Raw genomic sequence first — 26,975 nt, 5'->3', positions numbered from 1 at the left:
ACAATATAAAATATAAAAATACAATATGTATAGTGATGAGATGACAGTTTTGCCAGATATTGCACAAAGTGTCCGTCAGATAATTATATAATTATTACACAGAGTGATCAGCATGTTATTGCACATATCCGTTTACCTAAAGGTTACACACACCCATTATCCACATCATACACACACACACACACACACACGCACACACACACACACACACACATTCTTCAACCTGCTTTTATCCCCTTGTGTTGTTTTTGTTTTGTTTTGTTTTTGTACTTTGTTATTTGTCTTTCTCTGTATAATATATTTTGGTCTTTTTTATAAATGTCCCTGTACATGTCTTCACTTGTTTTGTTATCACTTTATAACACAATAAAAAAAGGAAAAAAAAAAGAGAAGAAGAATTAATGTCGCCTCCTAGTGGTCTTTGCGAAAAAATTTCATTTTTTCTCTGTGTTGCAAACAAATTCTAATTTATTATTAAAATATTAAAGGTATTAAACCTTCAGGAAACCTCTAAGGAACATTCAAGATTCCATATTCGAGATTCAAGCCCTTTATTGTCATTGTGTAGTACAACGAAATTAGATTGTGACAATCCCATAGGTGCTAATGAAAAGATAATACAATAAAAAAGAGATAGTGCAATATAAATATAAAAATATAAAAAATAATACAATATAAAATATAAAAATACAATATGTATATTGATGAGATGACAGTTTTGCCATATTATTATGTATTATTATTTAAATATCCAAGGTATTAAACCTTCAGGGAACGTTACCTAAATGTTACTTGTATGTATATCTAGTATAATATTCAACAAAAAGGTTAAAGCTGTAAAAAAAAAAAAAAAAAAAAAGCTGAGCTGTGATTGTATACAACGCGCGCCTCCTCCTCCCTCCCGCGAACGCGCTTTTTTAAAGACCCCAGTGCGCGCTCCTGATCTTGTTGCTAAGGGGGCGATGGAATCGTGGCCGCGCGCGCAGAGCAGATGAAGGCTGGTGATCATCACACACACACACACACACAGAGAGAGAGTCGTCACGTCACGTCACGTCACGGATCCGCAGCAGCAGCGACCGTTGGAGAGAGATGCTGAGAGGTGACAGGCGGCCAGAAGAAGAAGGAGGAGAAAAAAGGGACGACAGACATATTTAACGTTTATTTTCTAACCGCCTAACCGACCGACACCTCTTCTACTTTAATTATCTCGCTATGGGATTCCTCTCCGTGTTGTCTCCGCCGCCCTTTAACGAGGATTTAGTGTAACCACACCCGGCTCTTCTTCTCTGGAATCAAGGATTGGCAGTTAAGACCCGAGGTAAGGATTCACAAACCGCTGAGAGGCCGAGCTATATAACCTCCCTCTCTCTTCGGTTGGTTTCGACCCTTTTCTTCACACCCATTATGGCGTGCAGCTAGCTGAGTTTGTTATCCTGCATGTTGTCAGAGCTGTGACAGTATAACCTCCTATATCTATACACAGAGCCAGGCCAGAGAGATGAGGTTGCGTGGCCTCCTGGCTGTCTCTCTGTGTGTTAGTGGACGCGCCTGAGTACAATCTGCTGTGGCAACTCGCTATGCAACAGCAGCTCTCCACAGCCAAAAACCAGTCAGTCCACTGCAGAGAGGAGAGCTGCATGGCTTTCATTATCTGACCACCATGCATGACAAAAGGTATTGACACATAACACATAATACATAACCACATCGCCATGTGAAAACAACTGCACCAGTATCTATGCAGTCTGTTGACAATTACAAATGATTAAATTTGGATGGATAAAAGTCTACATTTTACATATTAGTACAAAGAAATTAAAAAAAAAATTTGATTTAATTTTAGGAAAACTGTCATAGTATAAAAAAACACAACAGAGAATAGCTGGCTTCATTATCTGACCACCATGCATGACAACATGTATTGACACATAATAATACAACCTGTCACATGATCCCATGTGAAAACAACTGTACTAGAGGTTGTAATCTATTCAGTCTGTTGACAATTACAAATGTTTAAAGGTCCCATATTATGCTCATTTTTAGGTTCATACTTGTATTTTGTGTTTCTACTAGAACATATAAAACATATTAAAACATTAAAACATTTGAACATTACAAAAAACAGTGGCATGTAGCCTTTAAGTAATAAATAAGCTGCATGGCTTCACTTCTGACCACCATGCATGACAACAATGTATTGACACATAATACATAACCTGTCACATCCCCCATGTGAAAACAACTGCACCAGTATCTATGCAGTCTGTTGACAATTACAAATGCTTAAATTTGGATGGACAAAAGTCTAAATTTTACATATTAGTACAAAGAAATTAAAATTCACACTGAGTTTTCTGTAGGGCTGTGTATTGGCAATAAGAGGATAGCTGGCTTCATTATCTGACCATCATGACAAAATGTATTGACACATAATACAACCTGTCACACCTCCATGTGAAAACAACTTTACCAGTATCTATGCAGTCTGTTGACAATTACAAATGCTTAAATTTGGATGGATTAAAAGTCTACATTTTTACATATTGACCATCTATCTTGCAAAGAAATTAATAAATACACACTGAGTTTTCTGTAGGGCTGTGTAGCTGGCTTCATTTTTTGACCACCATGCATGACAAAATGTATCGACACATAATACAACCTGTCACATCCCCATGTGAAAACAACTGTACCAGTATCTATTCAGTCTGTTGACAATTACAAATGTTTAAAGGTCCCATATTATGCTCATTTTAGGTTCATACTTGTATTTTGTGTTTCTACTAGAACATGTTTACATGATTTAATGTTAAAAAAAAACACTTTATTTTCCTCATACTGTCGGCCTGAATATGCCTGTATTTACCCTCCGTCTGAAACACTCCGTTTTTTGTTCATTTTGACGGAATTGCGAATTGTATATTGAGCCCTTCAATACTTTCACAGTATTTATAAAGCACTTAAACCTTCTTTATAATATAAAAGACATGAAAATCTTACTTTTTACAATATGGGACCTTTAAAGTGCCTTCTATCAATACAGAAGCTGGCAAAACAAGCCTAATCCACTACGGTCCTTGGTCCTGGAACGATCTGCTAAATTATTTTAAAAATGGAATAAAGGAAGTGGTGACTGTTAGCTGCAGTCGCTTCAATTAAATAACAAACATGCCTATTGTTGCTGCTGTGATTCAATGTTGTTGACCTTGCTAGGTCTCACTTGTAAAATAATCTCAATGTGACTTCGTAGTTAAATAAAGGTTATATATATAGGTTTGCCTTTTTACATTAGTTTTGCACACATGGCTCTTAAAATGAAGGATTTGAGGCACTATACATTTAAAGTACTGCTATTTAGGTGAGTTTATCCTTGATAGCCATTATTCCACACACACACACACACTCATCCTTCACAGTTTGTCCAGACTGGATCAGGTTCATCCATGCTGTGACTTGAGTGTGGAGGGCCTCCCCATGCTGGCTCCTGTCCAGGACTTGTCCTGCACACACAGTTGTCAGACCGGACACTTGTTTCGTCCAGCAGCAGCAGGCCACACTCAGATTAGACAGAATTTTTTTATAAAACGGTCACTATATCCTGACAGTAGTGCATGAGACATGTCATCTGAAAATGCACTGCCTAGTTTGACCGTTTGGTCGGAGTTTGCAAGTGATTGACAGCTGCCTCCGTTGACTGAACAGCCAAAAGGAACGCTCTGTCTCTCTGAAATAGAGAGGCAAAGTCCCGCTTCTTCCAGTGGACCACCATGGGACCCTATTTCAGAAGAAATATGAACGGTAGTCAACGGCGAGAGACAAATATTTTTTTGATCCCGTTTGAATTGCGCCATGAATCACACACATGATGAAGTGCAGAAGTCTAGTTTTCTCTCAGAACACTTGAATTACAATATGCTGAAAGGTTATTATGGAATTTTTGCCCAATGATGCCAAAAACGTTCTGCCTACTGCAGCTTTAAGCTTGATTTTCAGTCAAGTTATTCTTACATGAGCCATGTGTTGTTGCAGGAGGAGGAATCCTCTGTGGGTGGCATCACTCATTGACATTTCATGATGCTTTATGAAGCTGTGAAAACTTCCAAGCAGACCTAAAGGGGCAGAAATGATGACAAGCTGCAGTCAGCAGATGAAAATGGCACTGCACCATCGTCGGCGTGGAAATGCAGGAGGAGGTCAGGAAGTGTGATTCATGCTGGTTGTCATAGATTGGTTTAATTTTTGGTCCGAAGTCTGCTCCTCCTGGGCTGTTTTTTTTTTTATTCATTGATGGTGGTTGATATGGAGTAGGAGGAGGAGGAGGAGGAAGAACAGCCTCTCTGTGAGGTGTGAGATTAGTCACAGCGTGAGGCAGCCTGACTTGTGTATAGGTGTGTGTGCTTGAGTGCATGTGTGTTGGAGAAGTGGCTTGTTATATGCGGTCTGTGTGGGGCTGACTAGCAGGTAGCATCTTTCCTGTTATTCTGACACACTTGGGCTGTTTTTGAGGGATAAAAAAGCTACAAGATGGCTCAGACTTATCCATCCTTTCTTCTATATCTCCCACTTTTTCTGTCTCACACTTAGCCGTAGAGATTGGTCATTCATCCCTTCTGTGCTCAGAAAGAAAGAAATGTCTCATGCATGTCAGCTCAAGTGTGACAGAGCGAAGTGTTTCTCCACATAAAAAGAAGGAAAACACTGCGGTGACCTTGACGTTCTGACACTAGACTCACAGCAGAGGTTATTCAATCAGTGTTTACAGCGAGTCTCTCTCATCCCTCTGAGGTTAAAAGGGTTTTGTACAGCATGTTTCTTCGTCACCGATTAGCATAATATCAAGAATATTCCACTGATGTAGTCACTTGGTTTTCTCTGTGTCTAAAATGATTTGCAGATGCTACACATGAGGAGAAAATACAGGTTTTAGTGCCTGCCATTGACAGACCTTTATAGAAGTTTGGTTCAGCTTTGACCAGTATGGTTTTAAGAAAGGTGTTGGCACAAGCCTGGCTCAGATCAACTTCTGTTCGTCCAGTCTGTCTGTCGGCTGCTCCACCACTTTGGTCCAGAGCGAAATGTCTCAGTAATTGTTTTGAAGGATTGCCATGATGGTTTGTGCAGGCGTTCATGATCCCCAGAGGATCAATCATAATGACTTTGGTGATCCCCTGATATTTCCTCTAACACCATTTGAGTGAAATATCTGGACAAATATTGTCCAGATATTGTGTGTACCAATTGCTATGCAATTTGGTACACACCTCCATGTTCCCTGTAGGATGAACTGTAATAACTTTGGTGACCCCCCCCCCCGACTTTTCATCAAGTGTCATCAGGTCATAAACATACTTTGGTTTATATAAATATAAATATAGTTTGTATGTTATACAGATACATACATTTTTAGAGCTGTGTGATATGGCCCAAATCATAACTTCATATCTTCTGGTAATTCAATAAATAAATAGTTTATATGATATAGCCACATGGTAAAGCCTATTTTTGTATACTCCTGTGTGAGTTAGATACTTGACAAATTCAAAGTATTTTCTCATTTAATTAAGAACTTGAATGAACAGATTTTCTGAGAAATTTGAGTTAGTATGTGCATCTTATTATCAATTTAGACAATATAAATGTGTATCTCGATATATGATTTAATTACGATATGACTCCATTGAAAGAAATTATTATTTATATATTAAATAATTATCGCCCAGCCCTAGATACATTATAATTATATAAAAAAACTCTCTTAATCTTGGACAGTGAACATAGTAATTCACATAATCTAGAGACGATGGTAATAAATAGTAACTACATACTAAAAGAATACACTTCAAAGGCTGTTAGAGTAATAATATGTCTTATGATCCTGAGAAATGTCATCCAGCAGTGTCATCATCTGCGTGTTAGCGTCCACCTTCCTCCTGACTCTCAACCCTGGGTCACATTTCATGCGTGTCATTTCACTGTTATCTAGTCTAACCACGCTTTGCCCTCTCCCATCTCCCAGCCTCACCCTGGTGCATGATGGGATTGATTGCCTCCTTGATGTCGGGATCATGCCCTGTAACCAAATAGTGTTTTGAAGGCTCGTTGCATAACCGTTGAACGCCTGCACAACGCCGTGTGCAGAATGATGAATCGAAGTCGGGTTTTGCTTTGAGTGTTTGAAGCCAGACTGAAGGAAGTTACCAGCGTGTGCTCTCTGGAGGAATGCTTATCTATGGATGTTGTATAATACAGCAGAGTATACACTTTTACTTTTACAGGGGAAACTCCATTTGATGCGTGCTGTACAGACAGCCTGCTTGTGCCACATGGCAATAAATGTATTGATAAGTCTCCCTTTATAAAGGGGTTGCAAGTTGTAACTAATGGCTTTATTATGAACAATTTACTAACGTAATATATCATCAAAACGATATAAAATTTCTATTGTATATACAGTATTTTTCTATATTTTTACTATTGTGATATAAGCTATGCCTATATTTATGTATTTCTCTATAATCTCACGTAAAGCTTTTGGTTCATTTTGCACTCAAATTCCTAAAATGAGGAAAATACAAATCAGTACTTAATATCAGTATTTAATTCACACAAAAATAGGCTTTACAATGTGGTTATTTCATAAACCTATTTATTTATTGAATTACCAGAAAACATGCTATATCGTGATGTATATCGTTCATCAAGATATTAAATTACCTATATTGGCATAGAAGATTTTGGCTATATCACCCAGCCCTGTTTTAATAAATAAGAACAGCTTTTTGGTTGCCAGGCTGCAAAGAAATCCTCCAGCAGGACAGTTGTTTTTTCAGCTCTTTAGTTCATTCACCTTCTGGGAAAAGAAAAACCTGCAGAGAATCTGAACCAAAATAATTTTATTACATAATACTACAACCACGATTTTGGCTTCCAATGATTATGAAAACAAGATAATCGTAAAAAAATAAATAATTGTGCTGCATTCCATTTCACAGTAACGCTCACGTTTTGTCTTTAAATAAATCCAGCGCACCCCTTTCCTTTTTCAGAAATGCCCCTCCGCCACGCCCTGCAGGTCAGGGACGGCCACTTGCACGTATTTTATTGCATGTTATGTCTATTGCTACACTATAATTGTATGTTTTTCTATGTGGCAGCCTTTATGTTCAAGGCACATTTCCCTACTGTAAGGACAAATTAATCTTGTCTTAATAAAAGTAAGCTTGAACTTCGTCTGCCATATTACACAACCAGAGTTAATGCAAAACCAGGCAGATTAAACAGCCTCATTATATCTGACAAGACTACATTCTTTACTAGACCTGCTCCTTGGCTGTCATACACAGAAGATAAATTGCTGGAAAAATGATACTAAGATGAAGCCTCTTTGTAATTTAAGACGCAGGACTTTTGCCTGCGAGTTGGTGGGGCGGGTTTGTCTGGATAAAGACAGCTGCTGGCAGCAGGTGTGGCGGCTGCAGCGATGGTCGAGTATCAGAAAAGCTCCAGACATTAAGCCAGGGGTTTAACTATGTCTCCCAACTGGGGGAGACTTTCAAACTTTCACATGTAGTTCAACCAGTCCGAAAAAAAACAGGCCGTTTGTATATTCCACTCAATGAATCCACCCAAGAACATTATCTCAAGATGCTGAAGATATCAGTTTAGTGCAGAGTGGCCTAAATCAGCGGTTCCCAACCTATTTTCCTTGAAGACCCCCCTACTTCAGCTTTCTTTAATTCATTTAACTCGTCCCTTTCATCAACATAAATAAAGTGATGACGTCTTGATAGATTCGCCAAGCGTATGTAGATACATAATGTGATCTTTCTTTTGGTAACAACTTCATTAATTCACTATAATACTGTTAGATTTTTGGTTATTGTGGTTAAATAAATGTAATTTATGGTGCTGTTGGATTGCTGCGTCAAGTGGGAGAGCAAATAGGTTTTTGACCGCTGTGAAAGTGTTGTTTTTGAAAGGCTAAACGCCAACAAATATGGATTGAATATTTAGTTAGATTTTGCTACTAAGTTTAAAAAAAATATATCTTTTTAAATATTTTTTTATACAGACTTTTGTATAAAATATCCAGTAAGTGTGTTATTATGATTTTAGTTATACATGAGCAAATCTGATTTTGACTGAGCAGACAAATCCTGGTGCACCCCCTGTGGTCTTTGGCGCCTGGACTCCAGGTTGGGAACCACTGAGCCTAAATAACCAGAATTCATCTGATTTTCTTGTGATTTGTTCCTCAATTTCTGACAGTTTTGTGTCTCTTGGGCTTCCGTAGGGATCTCTATCAAGGCCATCAAATGCCTGGCCCAGTCTGAGGCGGCTGGTCGAGGGGGGGAAGCAGTGAGGACAGCGTCCCTTGTCCACAGACGGGATGAGCGGGGGAGCGGAGCAAGCTGACATCCTAAGCGTGCTCTCCCTGGTCAAGGAACGATGGAAAGTGGTAAGTGACGTTATATTCATCAGCGACAATAGGCGGTGTGTTAGTCCAGCACCATCACTGCCTGTCCCTGGCTCACTCTCTGTCCGACAAACAAAAACTCTTTGTTCATCAGACAATGCTTTCCCCTGCCTATATGAGCCCTGCTTTCCCTCTAAAGCATCTCACCTGTGGCTCGGACAGTTTGGGGTCGAGTGTCTCTGTCCAGGTAGGGCTGCTGCAGTACGGGAGATCCAAAAATAGCCCGTATAGCTATTTGTGGCAGTGCAGTGTGCTATAGGCAGCAGCAGCAGCAGCAGCAGCAGTGCTCTCCGGGGGCCAATGTCTCTCACTGCCTTGCCAGCCTGGCTGCCATGTGAGGCTGTTATTCCTCACTGGCAGGCTGGCACCACTTCCTGTCTTCTGAGGAGCAGAGTTACATAAGAATGCTGCAGATAATCCCACGACTTTAGCTCCTAGTGCGACACAACACCGTGTGTGTGTGTGGAGGACAGTGAAGGACACGTGGGAGAAATTAAAGCTCTACTAGCGCTGAGAGGTGAGAGTGAAACATGAATTAAAGAAGAGAGAGAGAGCATTGTGAAATGAATCACATGCAGTTCTTGGTGTCATATTTATTAAGAAAAGTGTGCTAAAGCTGCAATGGTAAATCAGATTAATTGATTTGTTGTCAACTATTAAATTAATGGCCAAGTATTTTGATAATCGATTAATCGGTTTGAGTAATTAAAAAAAAGAAAAGTCAAAAGTATGATTCCAGCTTCTATAAATAATCGGTAGTTAGAGCCCTAAAGTGTACAACTACTTTAGCCTTCTTTAGGCCTTCATCAGTGCAAATGCTATCAGCACCAAGTACAGGAACTCTTTAATTTATTGCAGTCAGGTAGAACTGAAGCGATTAGTCGATTAATCGATTAGAGAGAAAAAGAATCAGCAACTATTCTGATCTTTATTTATTTGATGACTAATCTTTGAAGTAACCTTTCAAGCTACACTAAAATGTCAAACACTACTTAGTTTCTGCACCTCAAATATGAGGGTTTTCCTTTCTGCTCTCTCTTCAGCACTAAAAACAAGCAATGTGAAAATGTCACCTTGTGATTAGCATTTTTCACTTTTTTTCTGGCATTTTACAGACGAAACCATTCATTGAGAAAATAATAAGCAAATGAATGAAAATAATAATTTGTTAGTACAGCCCTCAGGTAAACAAAAAAGGAAGTTTCATAAATAGTGAAGTCAGTGTTGAATATAGTCAAAACAAAAACACTACCGTAGTGAAACATATTTAACACTGCTCCCTACCAGGATATTCTAAACTTCAGAAAAACAGGACAGTTTCAAGCCTTTACATGACAAGCGTTTTCCCCTGCTGAAGAGTCTTTGAGCAAGACGCAAACCTTATCGAGGATTTTATGTTGCTGACCTTGACCCCTGACCTACCTGTGTAGAGAGCAAAGAAATGTTGTGTTGTCCATGCACTTTACCCACAGACTGTAAATGTGGTATTCTTTCTTATGCAGTGTTTTCATTGTCTTCCTCTAGGTGAAGAAGATCGGGGGCGGCGGGTTCGGGGAGATCTACGAGGCGGTGGACCTGCTGACGCGGGTCAGCGTGGCGCTGAAGGTGGAGTCGGCCCAGCAGCCAAAACAGGTGCTCAAGATGGAGGTCGCCGTGCTCAAGAAGCTCCAGGGTGAGTCGAAATGGATTCGGTGGATTTGGTTACATTTCTGGTATTGATTGATCCTCCTCGGCGTGGTGACCTATTGAAAACACTGAGTGCATCGTTCCTGGCAGAAAAACTAACGCTTAAGAGAAACATTTTCTGTCAATAATTATTCCTGGATTGATAAAACAAAGAAGCAGAAAAACCGAGATAGCCTTGGTGCATCGATATCAGGGTATGATTATGTCTCCCTCTGAGACCAGATATAAATCATCCAACTCATCTGAAAACACAACTTGGCCCACGGTTCAGCTCAGTTTGCTTCAGTCTCTGCCGTGCTAAAACACACCGTCATTCAGCGGATAAATCGTTCTACATCTTCCTCATCTTGTGTTTTAATCGTGGAGTTTTTAAAGTAACAGTTTCAGATGGCAGTAACAGCAGTACCAGAGTACTAGTACAAGAGGAATGTTCATGTTTATGTGCCTGGACACTCCCACCGTCTCACAGTAGAGACACATGATCAACAAAAGAGAGCTCCTTCAGGGGGGGGGGATTGTATAGTTTTACTCCTTTCTCTCTTTCTTTAACCGTGTCTTTTTCCCTCCCCTCTCCTTTTCCTGCCTTTTCACCATTATGCCCTTTTTTTCTCTCTCTCCCCTCTGAGAGGAAAATCAATGGGCTGGGATCATGTTTGGCGTCTAATGGCTGCGGCCTCGGGCATCATGGGTTTGTTGCTTCCTGAGGGAACCAGCATGCAACTTGAGACGGGCTGAACTCAAGACCCCGCCCAGCTGACCTTATACCGGCCTTATACAAAGACCAATGGGTCATATCGAGCTAATAATAATAGATTATTTTATTATATTATTTAGATTTATTGTATAAGAATTTGGTGAATTCTAAAAGTAGTGTTTTTAACATGGAGGTTTGGTTAGAAACTGTTTGCATTCACTGAAGGGTTCGGGGCGTGGCTGCAGTCTAGCTGCCAGTGCAGCAATGTCCTTTGAGACCATAACACACACACACACATTTGCTCACATACTCGTATGCACAAACACACAAGGCAAATTCATGCACATGTGTAGACCTTGTGTTGTGTGCTATAGCCTATAAATCAGCGGGGTAGTCATACAGGAAAGCTGGCAATGGGAGGGCAGTGAGCTGGGAAATATGAACATGCACATCATCATGATTCACGCAGCATCTTACGAACAAACGATGCGGCTGACGTCAGCCAGGTGACTGTGAAGTGACCTTATCGTCTCCTCCGAAAGTATCCTGAAACTGTGTTTCTTTATTTCTCAGGTAAAGACCATGTGTGTCGCTTTGTGGGATGCGGCCGCAACGACCGCTTTAACTACGTCGTGATGGAGCTTCAGGTTGGTCTAAATGCCTCTTAAGCACTCACTTTTAACTGATCTTTTTGTGTATCGAGCAAATTTTTGTTAACAAATTTGATGAATTGTTCAAGTAATTTATTAAGCAAAAATGACAGACATCTGCAACAATTATTTGATCGACAGAAAAATAATCGGCAACTATTTTGTTAATTGATTCGTCGTTGAAGTAATTTTTAGGCCTACAATGTATTTATGAAAAAATATAAATATACAGAAAAATGTTATGTTAGTATGTTAAATATAGCTCAAATGACTTCTAGTCATATGAAAAGCTGAAAATACATATTTAAAATGTGCGATCAAATTTGGTTGGTTGCTTGACTGAAGTGTCATCTAGAGAGATTAGAGAGAATATAAATAAATAAAGAAACAATCAAGACAAAATACAGCATAAAAAGCCCATATGATAAAATACTAATGTAATCCATTTGGGATGAGTGCAAAATAGATAGGGATAAACCCCCCAGGAAAATCACAGGGAACATCATACACACATATAATTATAAGAAAATGTAATATTTCTGGGGGTTTAGACAGTTGGTCGTACAAAACAAAGCTATTTTAATATTGCAAGGCATTTCTCACACTACGCAGACATTTCAGCGTGGACCAAAGTGACATTGCCATCCCATCCTGCTCGCATGGCAAAAAAATATTTATATTTATAGCAGCCATAATCTCCATGTAGAGATGATCCAGGCAGCGTTTCTGCAGACTTTTCACACAATAAATCACCTGCTGCGATCTACTGAGGCATCAAATTAGTTTCAGTCACTGCATCCAGCACACGAGGCTGTGATACCAAAGTCATGATCACAAATACACAAATACTTTATGTGAGCTTTGAGTGTTTTGAAAGTGCGGTCTGGTTTTGATTTATACCACCGTAACCACAGGAATGGTATATATTTTCGTATATACTGCACTGACTCCCGACCGCACCACGTGTTTAATTATAGATGATCGGTGCAGCTGAATTTATATTTTTTCTCACCGTTTTGTGTCCACTCAACACATTTGGCTGCCACCACTGTCAAACATTTAAGCCAGTAAGACTTTTAATAGTGATTTTATTTTTATTCCAGTTCCACTGTGTTGCTTCCAAAAGAGATAAACTAGATAGATATGTTTGGTATGTCATGTTTGTTAAGACAGACAGAGGTCCTGCTGTGTTTCTTGAAGGTGGAATTTATCAGACTAACTGATCTGGTACATGTGCTCTCTCTCTCTCAGGGTCGTAACCTGGCTGACCTGAGGAGGAGTATGACGCGTGGAACTTTCAGCATCAGCACTACCCTGCGTCTGGGTCGCCAGATCCTGGAGGCCATCGAGAGCATCCACTCTGTCGGCTTCCTGCATCGTGACATCAAACCGGTGAGTCACAGTCAGCCGTGTGCAGCAGAGAGAGATTATCTCATTGCCTTCTAGCTTCTACTGCATATATTCCCGACACATGATCATATTTTTATTGCTGCTGTCCGGGTAGTGAGCGCAACTTTTTTTGTTATTGGCTGCTGGAATTGTTGCTGATTCAGTATTTGTTGCACTTCCAGTAAGCTGGCTCGCTATGAGTGCTGGCTAAACGCCCAAAATGTTGCTGAATGTAAATATCTTCTGAGCTGCTGTATTAAATTATATTCCACCAGAGGAACACATTTATTCCTCCGGGGCTTCAGTAATATAAATCTACAAAAAAAATAGAGATTTTATTGTGATCGAATTCACACATTTGATTATTTTTTTGCCTCCTGTTTTTTCTTCTTCAGTCCAATTTCGCAATGGGCCGCTTCCCGAGTACCTGTCGAACCTGCTACATGCTGGACTTTGGTTTGGCTCGTCAGTTCACCAACTCTTGCCAGGAGGTCCGACCTGTAAGTGCCCTCCTCTCTGTTACTGAGTTTTCACTATACTGAGCTTAAAAGGATAGCTCGGGTGTTTTGAAGTGGGGTTGTATGAGGTACTTAACCATAGTCAGTGTATTATCTACAGTAGATGACTGTCGGCACGCCCTCAGTTTGGAGAAGCAGACAGAAGTTACCGACACAGGAGCAAAGCGTTGTACTGCTGTGGACGGGGACGGCAGCAAAACATATTTTAGCCACCGAAAAGGCACACCTAAAAAAATCAATATCAACTTAAGTGTACGCTATACTTACAATATTTTCACCACTTTACCTTGCTGTCCGATAGGGGAACTGAAGCCATTGTATCCATCTACGCTCTCGTCAAAGCCACCAGACTCCATTGAAAAAAAAATTAATTTTACCTCGCAGAACACGGTGGTTGCTGATCTACCGCTGCCGCCATCGGTTAGTTAGTTTGTGCTATTGTGTGACTCTCTATGCAAGAGCATAGATGACGGCTTCAGCTCCACATCGGAAAGGGCTGTCTGACGGCAAGGTAAAGTGGTGAAAATATTCTAAGTATAGCGTACACTTAAACAGTATACAATTTTTTTAGGTGAGCCTTTCTTTTAGGTGGATAAAATAAGTTTTGCTGTCGGCCCTGTCCACAGCAGTACATTATTTTGCTCCCGTGCGGTAACTCTGACTGGTGTCAACGGCCCCTTTTTAGTTATTAAACAGATGATTTAACAGTTTTCTACAAATTAACCATGAATCAAATGACTATGTGTAATGTGTCACATAACCTTTTTAGAATAATGTGATGTCTAAATTCTGTTGCAAGTTGAGCTGCCCGCAAGTGCCAAAAAATGAGTCCATGCAGGTTTAATGCTAAGGATTAAAGGTTAGATTAAAGATATGAATATATAAGAAGTTTATTTTCATTTTGTTGTTATTTTTGGCTGAAGATCTATAGTTTAAAATACATTTATATTAGCATTTAATGTGTGTGTTGTGTCTTTGTTTGTCAGCCCCGTCCAGTGGCAGGTTTCAGGGGAACCGTCCGTTATGCGTCTGTCAATGCTCACAAGAATAAGGTCAGTATCGATCTGCCCTGTACTACAGCCTTGTGTAATCAGTGACGCTGTCCTACACGTGTTTATTCATTTGCTTTACACAATTATCTCTTTTTTTGTCATGGTTTATGATGAAATATTATTGTATTAATGTTAACTCCACCCTGGTGTAATTGTGCAGGAGATGGGTCGTCACGATGACCTGTGGTCTCTCTTCTACATGCTGGTGGAGTTTCTGGTTGGTCAGTTGCCGTGGAGGAAGATCAAGGACAAAGTAAGGACAAACAATAATCACCGTCCTTCACGGGAACTAAACAGCCCCGTCCAGGTAGCTGTAGGTGATGAGATGTGACAGGTGTGTGTGTGCTCATTCCCAGGAACATGTGGGGAAGCTGAAGGACACTTACGACCATCGTCTGATGCTCAAACACCTGCCAGCAGAGTTCGGTGTGTTCCTGGAGCACATCGCCAGCCTCGACTACTTCACGAAGCCTGACTACCAGGTGACACATTTTCTCTAATTTGGATTTACAGTAATAAAAAGGGAATTTAGTTTCTGACTACATAGAAATGCAGCATGTTTCAGCAACTGATGATATAGTTTGATATTTTAGTAAAAGTGTGCATCGTCAGAAAAGTAATCCACTATTTTGATAATTGCTTAATCGTTGAAGTAATTTGTCATGCAAAAATGGCAGAAAATGCTGTTTTCAGCCTCTCAAATATGGAGATTTTCTGCTTTTTCTGTTTTTTCTCATATTGAACTGAATGTCTTTGGGTCTTGGACTGACAAAACAAGACGTTTGTAGACATCATCCTGGACTTTGAGAAACTTGGATGGACATTTTTCACTATTTTTCACTATTCACGATTAATCGATCAATTTAGAAAAGAATCGATAGATTAATCGATAATGAAAGTAATTGTTAGTGGCAGCCCTAGTGCTATGAAATGTTCAATACACGTTTTCTGTTGATTTCTGTGAAATCTCACTAAATAAAAACCTCACAATTAATTATGTATTGTTGTGTTGTTACAGCTGCTGATGTCAGTGTTTGACAACAGCATGAAAACCTACAATGTTGTGGAGAACGACCCTTACGACTGGGAGCGAACAGGCACTGACGGCACTTTGACAATCAGTGCCAGCGCCACAACACCGCAACATCACACCCGCCTCACTCCGGCACACATGGGGTACGTTTGATCGAGAGAAAAAAACAAAAATGTTATGTTAATTATTTGTATTAAATATTGTATATCGCTGTGGTTAAAATGTCTTTTATAGCCTTAAATATGAAATAATGTTTGTACCTTTTGTTGCCCCAGTATGGCGAATGCCTCCCTGATCCCCGGCGACCTGATGAGGGAAAACACAGACGAGGTTCTGCAGGACGAGCAGCTCAGCGACGTGGAGAACAACCCCGCTCCAGATCGCATGCCGGGCTCTCCCCTCCACCTGCACCGCAACCAGGAGGCTGACGTCTGGGAGGAGCTGGACCGCAACCGTAACCGCATCAGGACGGCAGTCTGGAAGGTAGACTGGTTTTATCACCTCAAGTGCTCTCAGAGAATTAATTGAAATTCACCTGTTTTTTTAGTCACTAACAAAACTGACTGCTTTCCACAGGCGGAGGAGGAACACAGCAACAACCAGGGCAACCATGGACACCAGAGCCCCTATGCTGGGCCAAGCCTAGGCTCCCCAGTGAAACTGCACTCTGAGGTGGTGCCTTCAGACCGTGAGGGTCCCCTGCTGAGGAAGCTCCGCAACATTCACAGTTTTGAGCTGGAGAGGAGGCTCGGCCTTGAGTCCAAGGCCAGTCCAGAGCGCTTCCTGGAAGCCTGGTATGTCTGTCAAGTAACTGATCCATCTATGATGAAGGGTAACTTCAGTGTTTTTCAACCTGGATCTTATTTTTTCCATGTTTTTGTGTCTAACTGACTAATAGGGACAACAATTTCTGAAATTGGTCCAGTATTGAGGAAGAATGCTGTAGATGGAAGCTGCTCATATGGTGCATTTACGTCCACTAAAAGTGCTTGTTTTTGCCATGACAGGCCCTGATTGTTCTTATAAGTGTCTGACATTATGGAAAGAGTCTCGCTCAAGGAGAAGTCTTGTTCTGAAATATTGCGAGGTGACGCGTTGCTGGAAGACAACAGTGGAATAGAGGAATACATCCATGGTGTAAACACGAGTGGCAGCCAGGCAGAGTTTGTTGTGTTGGAGTAAAGACAGCATAGCTTAGTGTTATCTAAAAGATTTTCAAAGTCATGGCTGAATATTTAGATGATTTCAACAATGTGGATGAGGTCTTTATTTTGTTATTATTTGAGCCTAAGTACATGGATATTCAGATTTCACAAGGAGACTTCTGCTTGAAGTGTGGACACAATAAGGTAAGAAAAACTTTTTATTCCTCTGTAGGGTCCTTTCCATAATGTTGTCAGAAATTTAGAATAACAATCTGAGCCTGTCAGTGCCAAAAACAAACACTTTTAGTGGACGTAATGTTACATTGACGCTGCCCACTTGCTCTCGCTGCTCGTTTCGCGGCTGCTTACGTCGTTCTCCCTCAGTACTGGACCAATTTGTTGTCTCTATTAGTCACAAAAACATGAGAATAAAAGGATCCAGGTTGAAAAATACCGAAGTTACCCTTTAACATCAGTTTTTTTCTAAATGTTCCTGAGATAGAGAGTAGGTTGTTTGCATCTGTCTTCTGTCTTGTTCAGCTCGGGGAAGCAGCAGCTTGGCGCCCAGCACCAGGACAAGGAGGCTGACGGGGCTGCAATCATCCCAGTAACTCAGGGTCAAGCTGTACCTGCCGGGGAGCGTCCCGATCGGGTCTGGCACTATGACGAGGAGTTCTTGTCTGGTGGTGGTTCTCCTAAGCCGGCATCCTGTGGATCTCTGGATCAGGGAGAGGGGGCAGCCAGCAGCGGGGGCTTTGTGGCCCTCAATCTGAGCTCTGGGAGGCATGAAATTGACTCAAGGGAGTGGGTGATGGTGGAGCCGCCCAGTGGCTCTCCAGGAGCCAAGGCTACCACCAGCCCCTCGGAGGAGGATGAGGAGCCAGAGGTGCTCCAGCCGGGGGATCAGTCTCCTGGATGGGAACGGGGCAATCCGAGCCCTCACTCTGGCAAAGCTAAACAAGAAAGCACGGCTTCCTCCAAGGGAAGCGCAAAACTGGACAAGTTGGAGCTTAGCGTGGGCCCTCCAGGGGCTTTGCCCACCGTCACTCCGACCAGCCCAGCTGAAGCTCTGGCTGAGGGAGTCCTCACTCAGGTAAGCCCTTTCATCTGAAGGCCATCTCACAACATGGCATACATGATACTGACTGTAGTCAGCATTTTACAACGTTAAAAAGCTGTACCGAGTCAGAGTTCTAGCTTTAGAGCCTCAATGCTAAAATCATACAACAGTCAGAGTTCCACCAGCTGCATCTTGCTTTAGTATGAAGCTAAGTGTTACTGCTTTGTGTTTTCACGCTTATTCGCTTGTGTTTATATGTTAGAAAAAAATATATTTGTGTCACAAGCTTTATCAGATCACAGCATGGGGGGAAAGAGAGTTTATGGCTTTGAAATGCACTTTGATTTGCATTAGATATCATGCATAATTTGATCTTATTTGCAGATATTTGCAATGTGTTTGGTTGGTTTTATTTACTTCAAAAATAATTTATTTACAAAATATGCTTTTGGTTTGCTTAGTTTAAATTACTTTTTTGCTCCTTTACTTTTTATAATCTTCAGCCAGCCCACCGAAATCCTGCTCAATCCAACATAAACCACTTTTACACAACTTTTTTCTCTACAAGAGGAATAACTGTCCCCTCATTCTCTCCTACATCCAGAACAACTGCCTCCAAGTTGATAATGTACACAACCTTCCCAAAATCTACCTACCTCGCCTCTGTCTTCCTTCTCTAACCTAAGATTATCCCTTTATATTTATAATCCTCCCGTCGCTTAACCCGTTCAAAACAACTCAACATCGTGCTCCCCCACCTGCTTGTCCTACCTCACAACACACCTCCTCCCATCTTCTCACTCCTTCACTCCTCCTCTCTCCACCTCCCACTTCTCTCCTCCCCCTCTCTTAGCTCCCCACCTCTCCTCCATCGCTGCCTGAAGAGGTCGCGTTCCGGACATGCAGCCCCATCCCTCTGCGCTCCCCCAGCCCTCACACACTCCTGACCACCCTGTCGGACCCGTTGCATCTGCGCCAGCCGCTGAACATGAGGCGCAGCCAGTCCGTCGACCCCCAGCAGCAGGAGCGCCCCTCCTCTTCTTCCTCCTGCCACGCCTCCCTACCACTACCACCACACCCTGCCCCCGGCACCCGCTCACCCAGTCGCAGGAAACTGCCGGCCATCCCGGCGGGTGCTGCCAACGCCAAGTTTCCCTCTGTCATACGCATCACTCGTGCCCAGCTCCAGCAGGTGATGAGCCCGTCACAGTCTCGTAAAAAAAACTCCATTCAGCTTCCTCTACGTCAGTCGCAACACACCGGCTGTTTTTGTTCTTTCTTTCTTTTTTTTGTATAAGTTGCTTATTTTGGCTTCTTTGTTGAGTTGGCTTGTTTATTGTGTTGTAGCTCTCTCCAGAAACCATGAGGGGCATTGTGCAGGCCAGACAGAGCATGGGTCAGATGTGTCCTTGTGTCTGGACATGTGTCCTTGTGATCTGAATAGGGATGTGTGTTTGTCTGATTGTGGCATGTGTGTTTGGAATGTCGAGTCATGACTACAGGTTGCATGGTCTCTTTTGTTTCAGATCGTCTTTGTCCTCTCTATCTTTCTCTTTCTCTCTCTCTCCCTGTATTTGTTCCTCACCCTCTCTTCGCTGAAGCCCCCTGCGAAGTTGCGTGAACGTTTCCTGTCCTACTTGCTGGTTTAGTACTCACAGCTTGACTGACACTGCCATAGCACTTTGTGTGTTTCGGTCTGATAATGGTAGCTATGGTATTGCATGCTGTTGCCAAACTAATCACCATTTATTACCCCATATTATATAATTCTTCTCTTTGCACACATCTGCATCAGGCTCTTGCTACAGAACTACAGCACAACTCGACATGTTGTAGTCTATCAGCAACAGGCCTTTGACAATTTTATTCCCAATTTTAGTACGGTTGATCTTTTAAGTAACACCTGTGTGTCCTTTCTCTTCCCTCCCGTGTCTCCACCTCCCCCTCCCCTCCAGTTGACAGCTCAGCGTCCCTCTGGGCTGTCCTCCCAGTCAGGATCAGACAGTGCGCCACAGTGCCTCCTGCTGGAGAGGCGTAGTGAGGCCGAAGCTGAGGCTCAGCAGGCCCAGGAGCGCACAGCGGACATCTGTTCCCCCCAGGACCTTGTGCCCAACCATCCAGGGACATCCACAGACCCCCTGGCTGAGATGCTGGTCAATGGAAACATCCACAACAAAGCTCAAAGCCCAAACTGTGTGTCTTCCCCACGCTCCCCCCGTTCTCCACACTCGCCTCCTCTGCGCTCGCCTTCCTCTCCACGCTCTCCTCGCTCCCCTCACAGCCCTGTGTTTGCCAATGGACGCCTCTCCTCTCCTGTTAACAGCCAAAGGGATTTAAGTAACGGAGCTTTCCCCAGGCTGAAAGACCCTGAGAATGATTATGGCCCGACTCCCTGTGCCCCAGAGCCTCAGGTGTGGGGGGAGGGTAACAGAGAAGCGAACCATGCCCCAGATCAGACCAATGGACCAGCCTCCCCCTCCCCAACACCCCCCCGTAAGGACCCCAACCGGAGGCAAAGTCGCATCCCAGTCCTGGAGCCCTCCAGCCTGCTGGAGCTCCCTCCTGCAGGGTCTGCTAAGGAGAAACTCCTACTGAAGAAAGCTCACCACCAAGGCCCTGTCCCCTCTCCCACTGCCTCCCCGTCCCTCTCTGATAGACGTGGCCCCATGGTGGCCTCCCTCGCTAGGGACCCGTTGTCCTCCACCTCTGACCGCTCTCAGGACGAGGACTCTCTTATGGGCTCCCGTTCTGACCGCCAGGGAGACGATGCTCCCTCCCTCTCCTCCTCCTCCAGCCCTCTGTCCCGCAAGAGCCGGATCCCTCGTCCTGTTCATTCAGCTTCTTCTGCCGAGCAGCTGGCTGCCCAATTCCTGCCGCGCCCGCCCCCTGGGAAGCCACCGTGCCGCCCCACAGCAGAGGGCAGGTAATTTGTTCATCTGCATTTTTTTCTTTCATGGATCAAACATTTTAATAATCAACCGAACCATTATTGTTCTCAGATATTTATAATGAACTGCATGAAGATGTTAAAAACACATAAGAAAACCCATTACACATTAATTCACTCTGCTGATTGATTCTTCTGATTAAAGGAATTTTTCGCATATTTTATTTCTTGCAGATAGTTAGATAAGAAGATTGATACCACTCTCATGTCTGTGCGCTAAATATGAAGCCAGAGCCAGCAGGTCATTAGCTTAGCTTAGCTTTAAGACTGAAAGCAGAGGAGAACAGCTCGCCTGGCTCTGTCCAAAGCTAAAAGAAATCCACCTTCGATCCCTCTAAATTTTAATAATTAACACGTTATTGTCTTGTTTGTTTAATTTTTGCGATGCTGAACTATTTCTTGGTTGGACGCAGTGACTCAGCAACTAACTCCCCCCAAAAACACAATTTGTTGTTTTTTTTCGGTTAAATTTTGTCAGATTTAGAGGCGCTTGCTTCCAGTCTTTATGCTAAGCTAAGCTGACCACCTACTGGCTGGCTTACACCGAATTCACACCAGGCTGTGGTGAAGTGCGGCCTGCGGCGAGCAATAATTACATTTTTCTGCGGAGATGTGTTCATGTGTTTCAGGCGGGAAGAAACTCTTTGTAACATGGGTCAACATGTCAAAGGAGTCACAGGATCTTTGCGCGCACTTCGCCGCTAAAAGTTAAACTTTTCCCAATTTGCTGAGCTCGGGAGCAGCCGCCGCAGCTTTTCGTAGACATTGCATGGCACTGCTCTGGTGTGAAATTGGCATTAGCTTGGGAGAGCGATACTGACCCTCTCATCTGACTCTCAATTTGATTTATGACCCTGTTTCCTGGTTTGCTTTGAAATATATGACTTGACTGTTATTCATAACCTGCCCTGCATTTTGTACCCACTCAGGCTCAGGCGTTACCGCATCCGAGCCGGCAGCAACAGTGACTCAGACCTCCTGACATGCCTTGCTCAGCTGATGCACGGTTCCCGTGGCTCCCCCCTTCACCACCGCTCCTCGGCCCAGCACGGCGGCTCCAGGATGGGCGTCTGCAGCCTGACGAGCTCTCCGCACCACCACCGCAGCTCTAGCGCCTCCCCACGAAGCTCCTCCTCCCTGCAGCGCTCCGTCAGCTCTTCGCCCTCCCGCCACGAGCACCGTGGCGGCGGGGGAGGGGGTTGCCTAGGACGCAGCCGCTCGCCTCCCAGCTTCTCTGGCTCGCCACCTCCCCGCCGCTTCTACCCTCACCACCAGGAGAGCTGTTGCAGCCGCCAGGCTCGCACGGGCCCCTTCCACCTGTCCAGGGGAAAACCCTGCAGCCGAGAGGGCAAGTGCTCCAGCAAGCTGAGCAGATAGTTGCCCACCAGGTTGCGCTGCCACAGCAGAGGATGGAAAGACTCTTATTATGATAAGGAAGACTGCATTCAGGATAGTCTTCCTGTAAAAGTTTCCCTTTTTTCGCTGTCAGTCTGAACCTTACACTTGTCTCGCTGTTTCCCACTGTTCTCTTCACTCCTTCTATTTGCACACAGGGTTTGTCATTCATTTATGTGCCCAGCTTTAAAGGGGTACTCCAGTGATTTAGTAAAGCACTTCCATGAAGTTGTTGGACTGAGAGACAGATTTGTAAAAGAATGATCAAAGATCTGTGCGGCAGAAGCTGAGATATCCTGACTTTTAGTCCGTTAGGCCCCGATCAGACAGAGTGCATTCAACATGCTGAATCGGCCGAAATACCTCCGACACTGGCAGACAAGAGCCGACGGTGCGGGACACTCCGCAAAAGCTAGACCGACAGTTGCTCACCGACGGCCCCACACTGTCCGACGGCTGACCGTCAGCTAGGTGTGCCAGGACCTTTATGACTTTACCAACCGTAGTTACCATGATCTGAACAGAAAAGAGCAGGAGACAAATTAGTGCGGGTATTTAGGAATTTGGGTAAGTTGTTTTCATTAATTTAAACTTTACTATTAACTATTTTAGTCACGTACAGTTCATGGTTTGTAATAAAATAACGTTAGCAGTCATTTTGGTGGTTGCTTAGCAACATATAAAATAAAAAAGACGCAGCAAACTGCAAAAAAAAACGCTCTGTCTGATCAGGCAACAAAAAGGAAGTGCGGTGCTCTGTCTGATCAGGGCCTTAAGCTCCAAAAATGCTGTTTTCTACATTTCCCATAATGCAACTCAATAGAATAAGTGCCCACTTCTCCAAACCCTCCAGTTTGTAATGAAGGCTTCCTGTTAATAAGTCTCAAACCTAATCTGACATTCACAGGCTGAATACTCCTCATGACGAGTAAACTGAACCCTGTGTAAAATCAGTGGAGTGCCCCTTTAAGATAACTTATGTCAGGGTCCTCATTTTTTATTTATATTATCATGTTGTAGAGTAAATTAAACAGCTGCTATAGTGATTTCCCGATGCAGCCAGTAATATAATATGTAATCAGTAGTTAGTTGGGCCAGCGGGCACATAAATAAATCCTGTTTATTCATCTTCATGCATCCTGCTCCACAATATAATATAACTTGTTTATCCCCAGTATTAATGCACTTGGATTATACTGATGGAATATCAGTATAGCTGATCACAACTTAATTAAATATTGGCCTGGGGTTGACTCAGTTATCTCCTCAGCATTCGGCGATTGCAGGCAGGGTAAAGTAAATATTTACTTTATGCTATATGTGAAAATGCATAAAGCCAGAATTTGTGTACAGTTGTATTTATTGAGATTATTTATTTTGATGCTTAGCGACGCTTACGACCCTTCTGTGTGATAGTGGATGTACGGTTTTGTGTCACTCACATTAAATGTTTAAATCGAAGGGATCACTCCAAAGTGACCCTTTTATACAATCAATCATGTCAAGTGCGTGAGGACACACACCTTTTTGTGCCTACTGTGTTGCTAAGAGGGAATCAAAATGTCATGAAGGGATCGCAGGTTAGGAGTCGTCGTGGTAGTTGTTCAGTCGTAGCAGTAGCGAGCTTAAGCAACACAAGGTACATTACTGACGAGTAATGTTCAGACACAGATGTTTGTCTCAGCGTGTGCCTTGGCACTTTGGGCAGCTTGAGGATTCACTTTGTTTGTAATTAGACAAAAAAAAAAAGGAGCCAAAAACAGACTTGTGCCAGCGGTTATAAGACGACCCTTTTCACCAGTATTCTTTTAATGTAGAAAAGGTAGCAACACATGTTTGTAAATCAAACACAATTTGAGCCGTTTACTTGAGTAGCCATTATTTGTAATGACAAAAAGGAAATATATCTCCAACTTAGCTGTCCTGTGTATATACAGACAGTATATGTATATTAGGGCTGTCAATCGATTAAAATGTTTAATCGCGATGAATCGCAAATTACATTTTTTATCTGTCAAATGTACCTTAAAGGGAGATTTGTCAAGTATTTAATACTCTTATCAACATGGGAGTGGACAAATATGCTTGCTTTATGCAACTGTATGTTTATATTTATTACTGGAAATCATTTAAGAACATAAAACTATGACAAATATTGTCCAGAAACCCTCACAGGTACTGCATTTAGCATAAACAATATGCTCAAATCATAACAAACTCAAGCCCAACAGGCAACAACAGCTGTCAGTGTGTCAGTGTGCTGACTTGACTATGACTTGCTCCAAGCTGCATGTGATTATCATAAAGTGAGAATGTCTGTACAGGGGAGACTCGCGAGTACCCATAGAACCCATTTTCATTCACATATCTTGAGGTCAGAGGTCAAGGGACCCTTTTGAAAATGGCCATTACAGTTTTTGAGTATGACATGGTTGGTACCAATGGATCCATTATGTTTTTTAGTTTCATATGATACCAGTATCTTCATTCTAGCTTTAAAACTGAGCCCACTACAACCTTTAAATCACAAGTTGCGTTAATGCATTAAAGAAATTAGTGGCGTTAAAACAAATTTGCATTAACCCGTTATTATCGCGTTAACTTTGACAGCCCTAATCTATAATATATATATATATATATATATATATATATATATATCATGTCAGTGTTGGAGATAAAACTTTGAAAAAATGTGAATTTCAGACCTCAAACAACATTTTGTCAAATGCTATTGAAAATGGAGGCCATATGTACATATATTTCTCACACCAAAATGTTCCATGCTTCCATGTGCAAGAATGTTTTCATTTTGTTCCTCCTGTGCCGGAGAATGTCTTTTATATAATGACATACAGTATGTTTGTGCACACGGGAAAGGAATCAAGAGTATTGTTTGTGTTTGATTTAGTTAGGATTCCTCACTGAAACTCTCCTCCCACTCCTCCTCTGCTTGTAAGATACTGTAAAATAACTCCAGCTTCCTTCCAACGCTACTATCTGCATGCTCAACAGACTACTGAGTAAAAAGCTGCACACCACTTCCCACCACACGGCATCTATCTTGTGAAGATTATAACTCAGTCATTTCTTTTTTGAATCTATATATTTTCACTATTCCTCTTCCCAGCTGATGTATGACTAGTTTTCTGCGCTTCCTGCACTGATTTGGGATGATTGTGTTGCTGGAATATGATATTTTGTATCCCTGCAACTAGCTGACATGATGCACAAAATGAAGAAAAATAATAAAGGAGAATAGACTTTGCTGCGTTTTAAGCACTTGTATTGTAGGAAAACCACACGTGAGTTGAAAGATAAGACACGGCTGCACATAGAAAAAAAAATCACATTGCCAAATATTTTGATAGATTTTGCAGATGTGGTTTGACTAAATGTGGGAGCATATAGAGATTGAATGGGCTTTGTAGATATATATAAAGTGTGCTGTTTGGTGCAGATCTTGCAGATACCTACGCTACGCGAGCCTCACAGAGCAGCTATGATGACTCATCCTGAAGGCAGACAGCGTTCAGTCAGTCAGTCGCCTTAATGTCTCCTCTCTGCCCCTCTGTGCATAGCGAGGGATGACTGAGCCTTGTCTGTGCTGGAGATCATTCCTCTATTCGGCCGAGCCAAGCCTTTCTGTCACTTATCTCTTGTGTGTTAATGGCATGTGCTGCCATGCCTGTCGATATATCACCACTGTACTGTCAGACTCTTGTGCTTACAGAGCTGTGCTTCTACCGGAGAGCTCCCTGTTTTTCTGTGAGAAGGCTATTTGTCGATCGACTGGCGGAAATGGAAAAAAATTCAGGGTTCAGCATGTGTGATAACTGTATGCTCTCAAACAGGGGCGTGCAATTTCTACACGTCGCCAGCAATCAATCTTTGAACTCTCCCTCTTTCAGGCTCACAGATTTCAAGATATTTCAAGCTTTCAAAGTTCAGAACGCTCTTGTGCAGACTTTTAATATATACCTGTAAAATATAATTATTTAAATAAAATAATTATTGTAAAACCATAACTTATACGCTAACCGGCTTCAGTGAAAGGGAGGAACAGACACTAAACAGTGCTGCTGGTTTTAAAAGATAATCAGATTTTTTTTTTTTTATCATTATTGCACATAAAGTGGTGTGAAGTTGTAGTACTAGTGTTACCTTCCAGATGAGATTTTTGCTCATAGAAAGGTGTCATATTTATAGTAGCTTGCTGGGTATTTGTGGTTACAGATACCCAACAGAACAAACCCAGCTGTTTTTATTTTATTTTGAAAGGTGAGATGGAAACTAATGAAAGCTTTGGTGTGCACTGGTACACTTCTCATGTCATAACATCGGATTACTTGTTAGTAACTTTAACTTATAAATACTTGACAGAAATTATTTATTGTGACATTTGCTAATTTGCCCATCCATCGTTTTTTCTTCAATTGTCAGGATTTTTTAATGGTTGATATATTTTGTGTTGTAATGTACGTCATGGTTTTGAAATGTAACTGTACAGTCTCGAGGAAAGAATGTAACAAGTGGGAGTTTTGCATTGTATATAACTGTAATTATTTATGTTTATTCTATCATTTGTATCATATCAATGCCTTGTACAGTGTTTCTTTTTTCTTTTTTGTTTTAAAATTATTTTGTATTTTATTTTTATAAACTGGTTATAAATAAAATACTCATTCCGCATGCAGACAGAATCTAGTGAAAGGTTTCTGTTTATTATTATTATTATTACTTACTGTGTTTGTGTGTGTGTGTGTGTGTGTGTGTATTCAGGAGGGCTACTGCAAAGTGTTTCATGTTCCAGCTCCATAATGACGTCCTCTCAGTTAATTGCATCCTTCCTATTCAGTAACACACTCTCATGCGTGCACACGTTTACCCTCTTTTGTATCACTATTTTCTTGTTGGGCTCTAGAGC

The 26,975-nt window shown here is 42.1% G+C and overlaps 1 protein-coding gene across 2 annotated transcripts; it reads left to right on the top strand.

The window, feature by feature from the left end:
* Nucleotides 1-694: 694 nt before the first annotated feature.
* On the top strand, nt 695-22,787 carry ttbk2a (tau tubulin kinase 2a). Of its 2 annotated transcripts, XM_037746137.1 has the most exons (16): nt 695-1,321; nt 8,300-8,464; nt 10,007-10,154; nt 11,436-11,509; nt 12,764-12,904; nt 13,297-13,401; nt 14,406-14,471; nt 14,632-14,724; nt 14,828-14,953; nt 15,490-15,647; nt 15,780-15,987; nt 16,081-16,298; nt 17,190-17,742; nt 18,563-18,901; nt 19,665-20,632; nt 21,586-22,787. In XM_037746137.1, the coding sequence occupies exons 2-16, from the start codon at nt 8,396-8,398 to the stop codon at nt 22,031-22,033; spliced, it is 3,714 nt and encodes a 1,237-aa protein (XP_037602065.1). In that variant the 5' UTR covers nt 695-1,321; nt 8,300-8,395; the 3' UTR covers nt 22,034-22,787. The 2 variants fall into 2 exon arrangements, with proteins under 2 accessions (XP_037602065.1, XP_037602066.1); XM_037746138.1 differs by lacking the exon at nt 18,563-18,901 and having other exon boundaries at nt 702-1,321.
* Nucleotides 22,788-26,975: the final 4,188 nt, after the last annotated feature.

Source organism: Sebastes umbrosus, chromosome 16 (assembly GCF_015220745.1).
Source record: "Sebastes umbrosus isolate fSebUmb1 chromosome 16, fSebUmb1.pri, whole genome shotgun sequence".
NCBI lineage: Eukaryota > Metazoa > Chordata > Actinopteri > Perciformes > Sebastidae > Sebastes > Sebastes umbrosus.
Note: the sequence above shows the minus strand (reverse complement) of the source record. Positions and strands in the feature narration are given on the sequence as shown.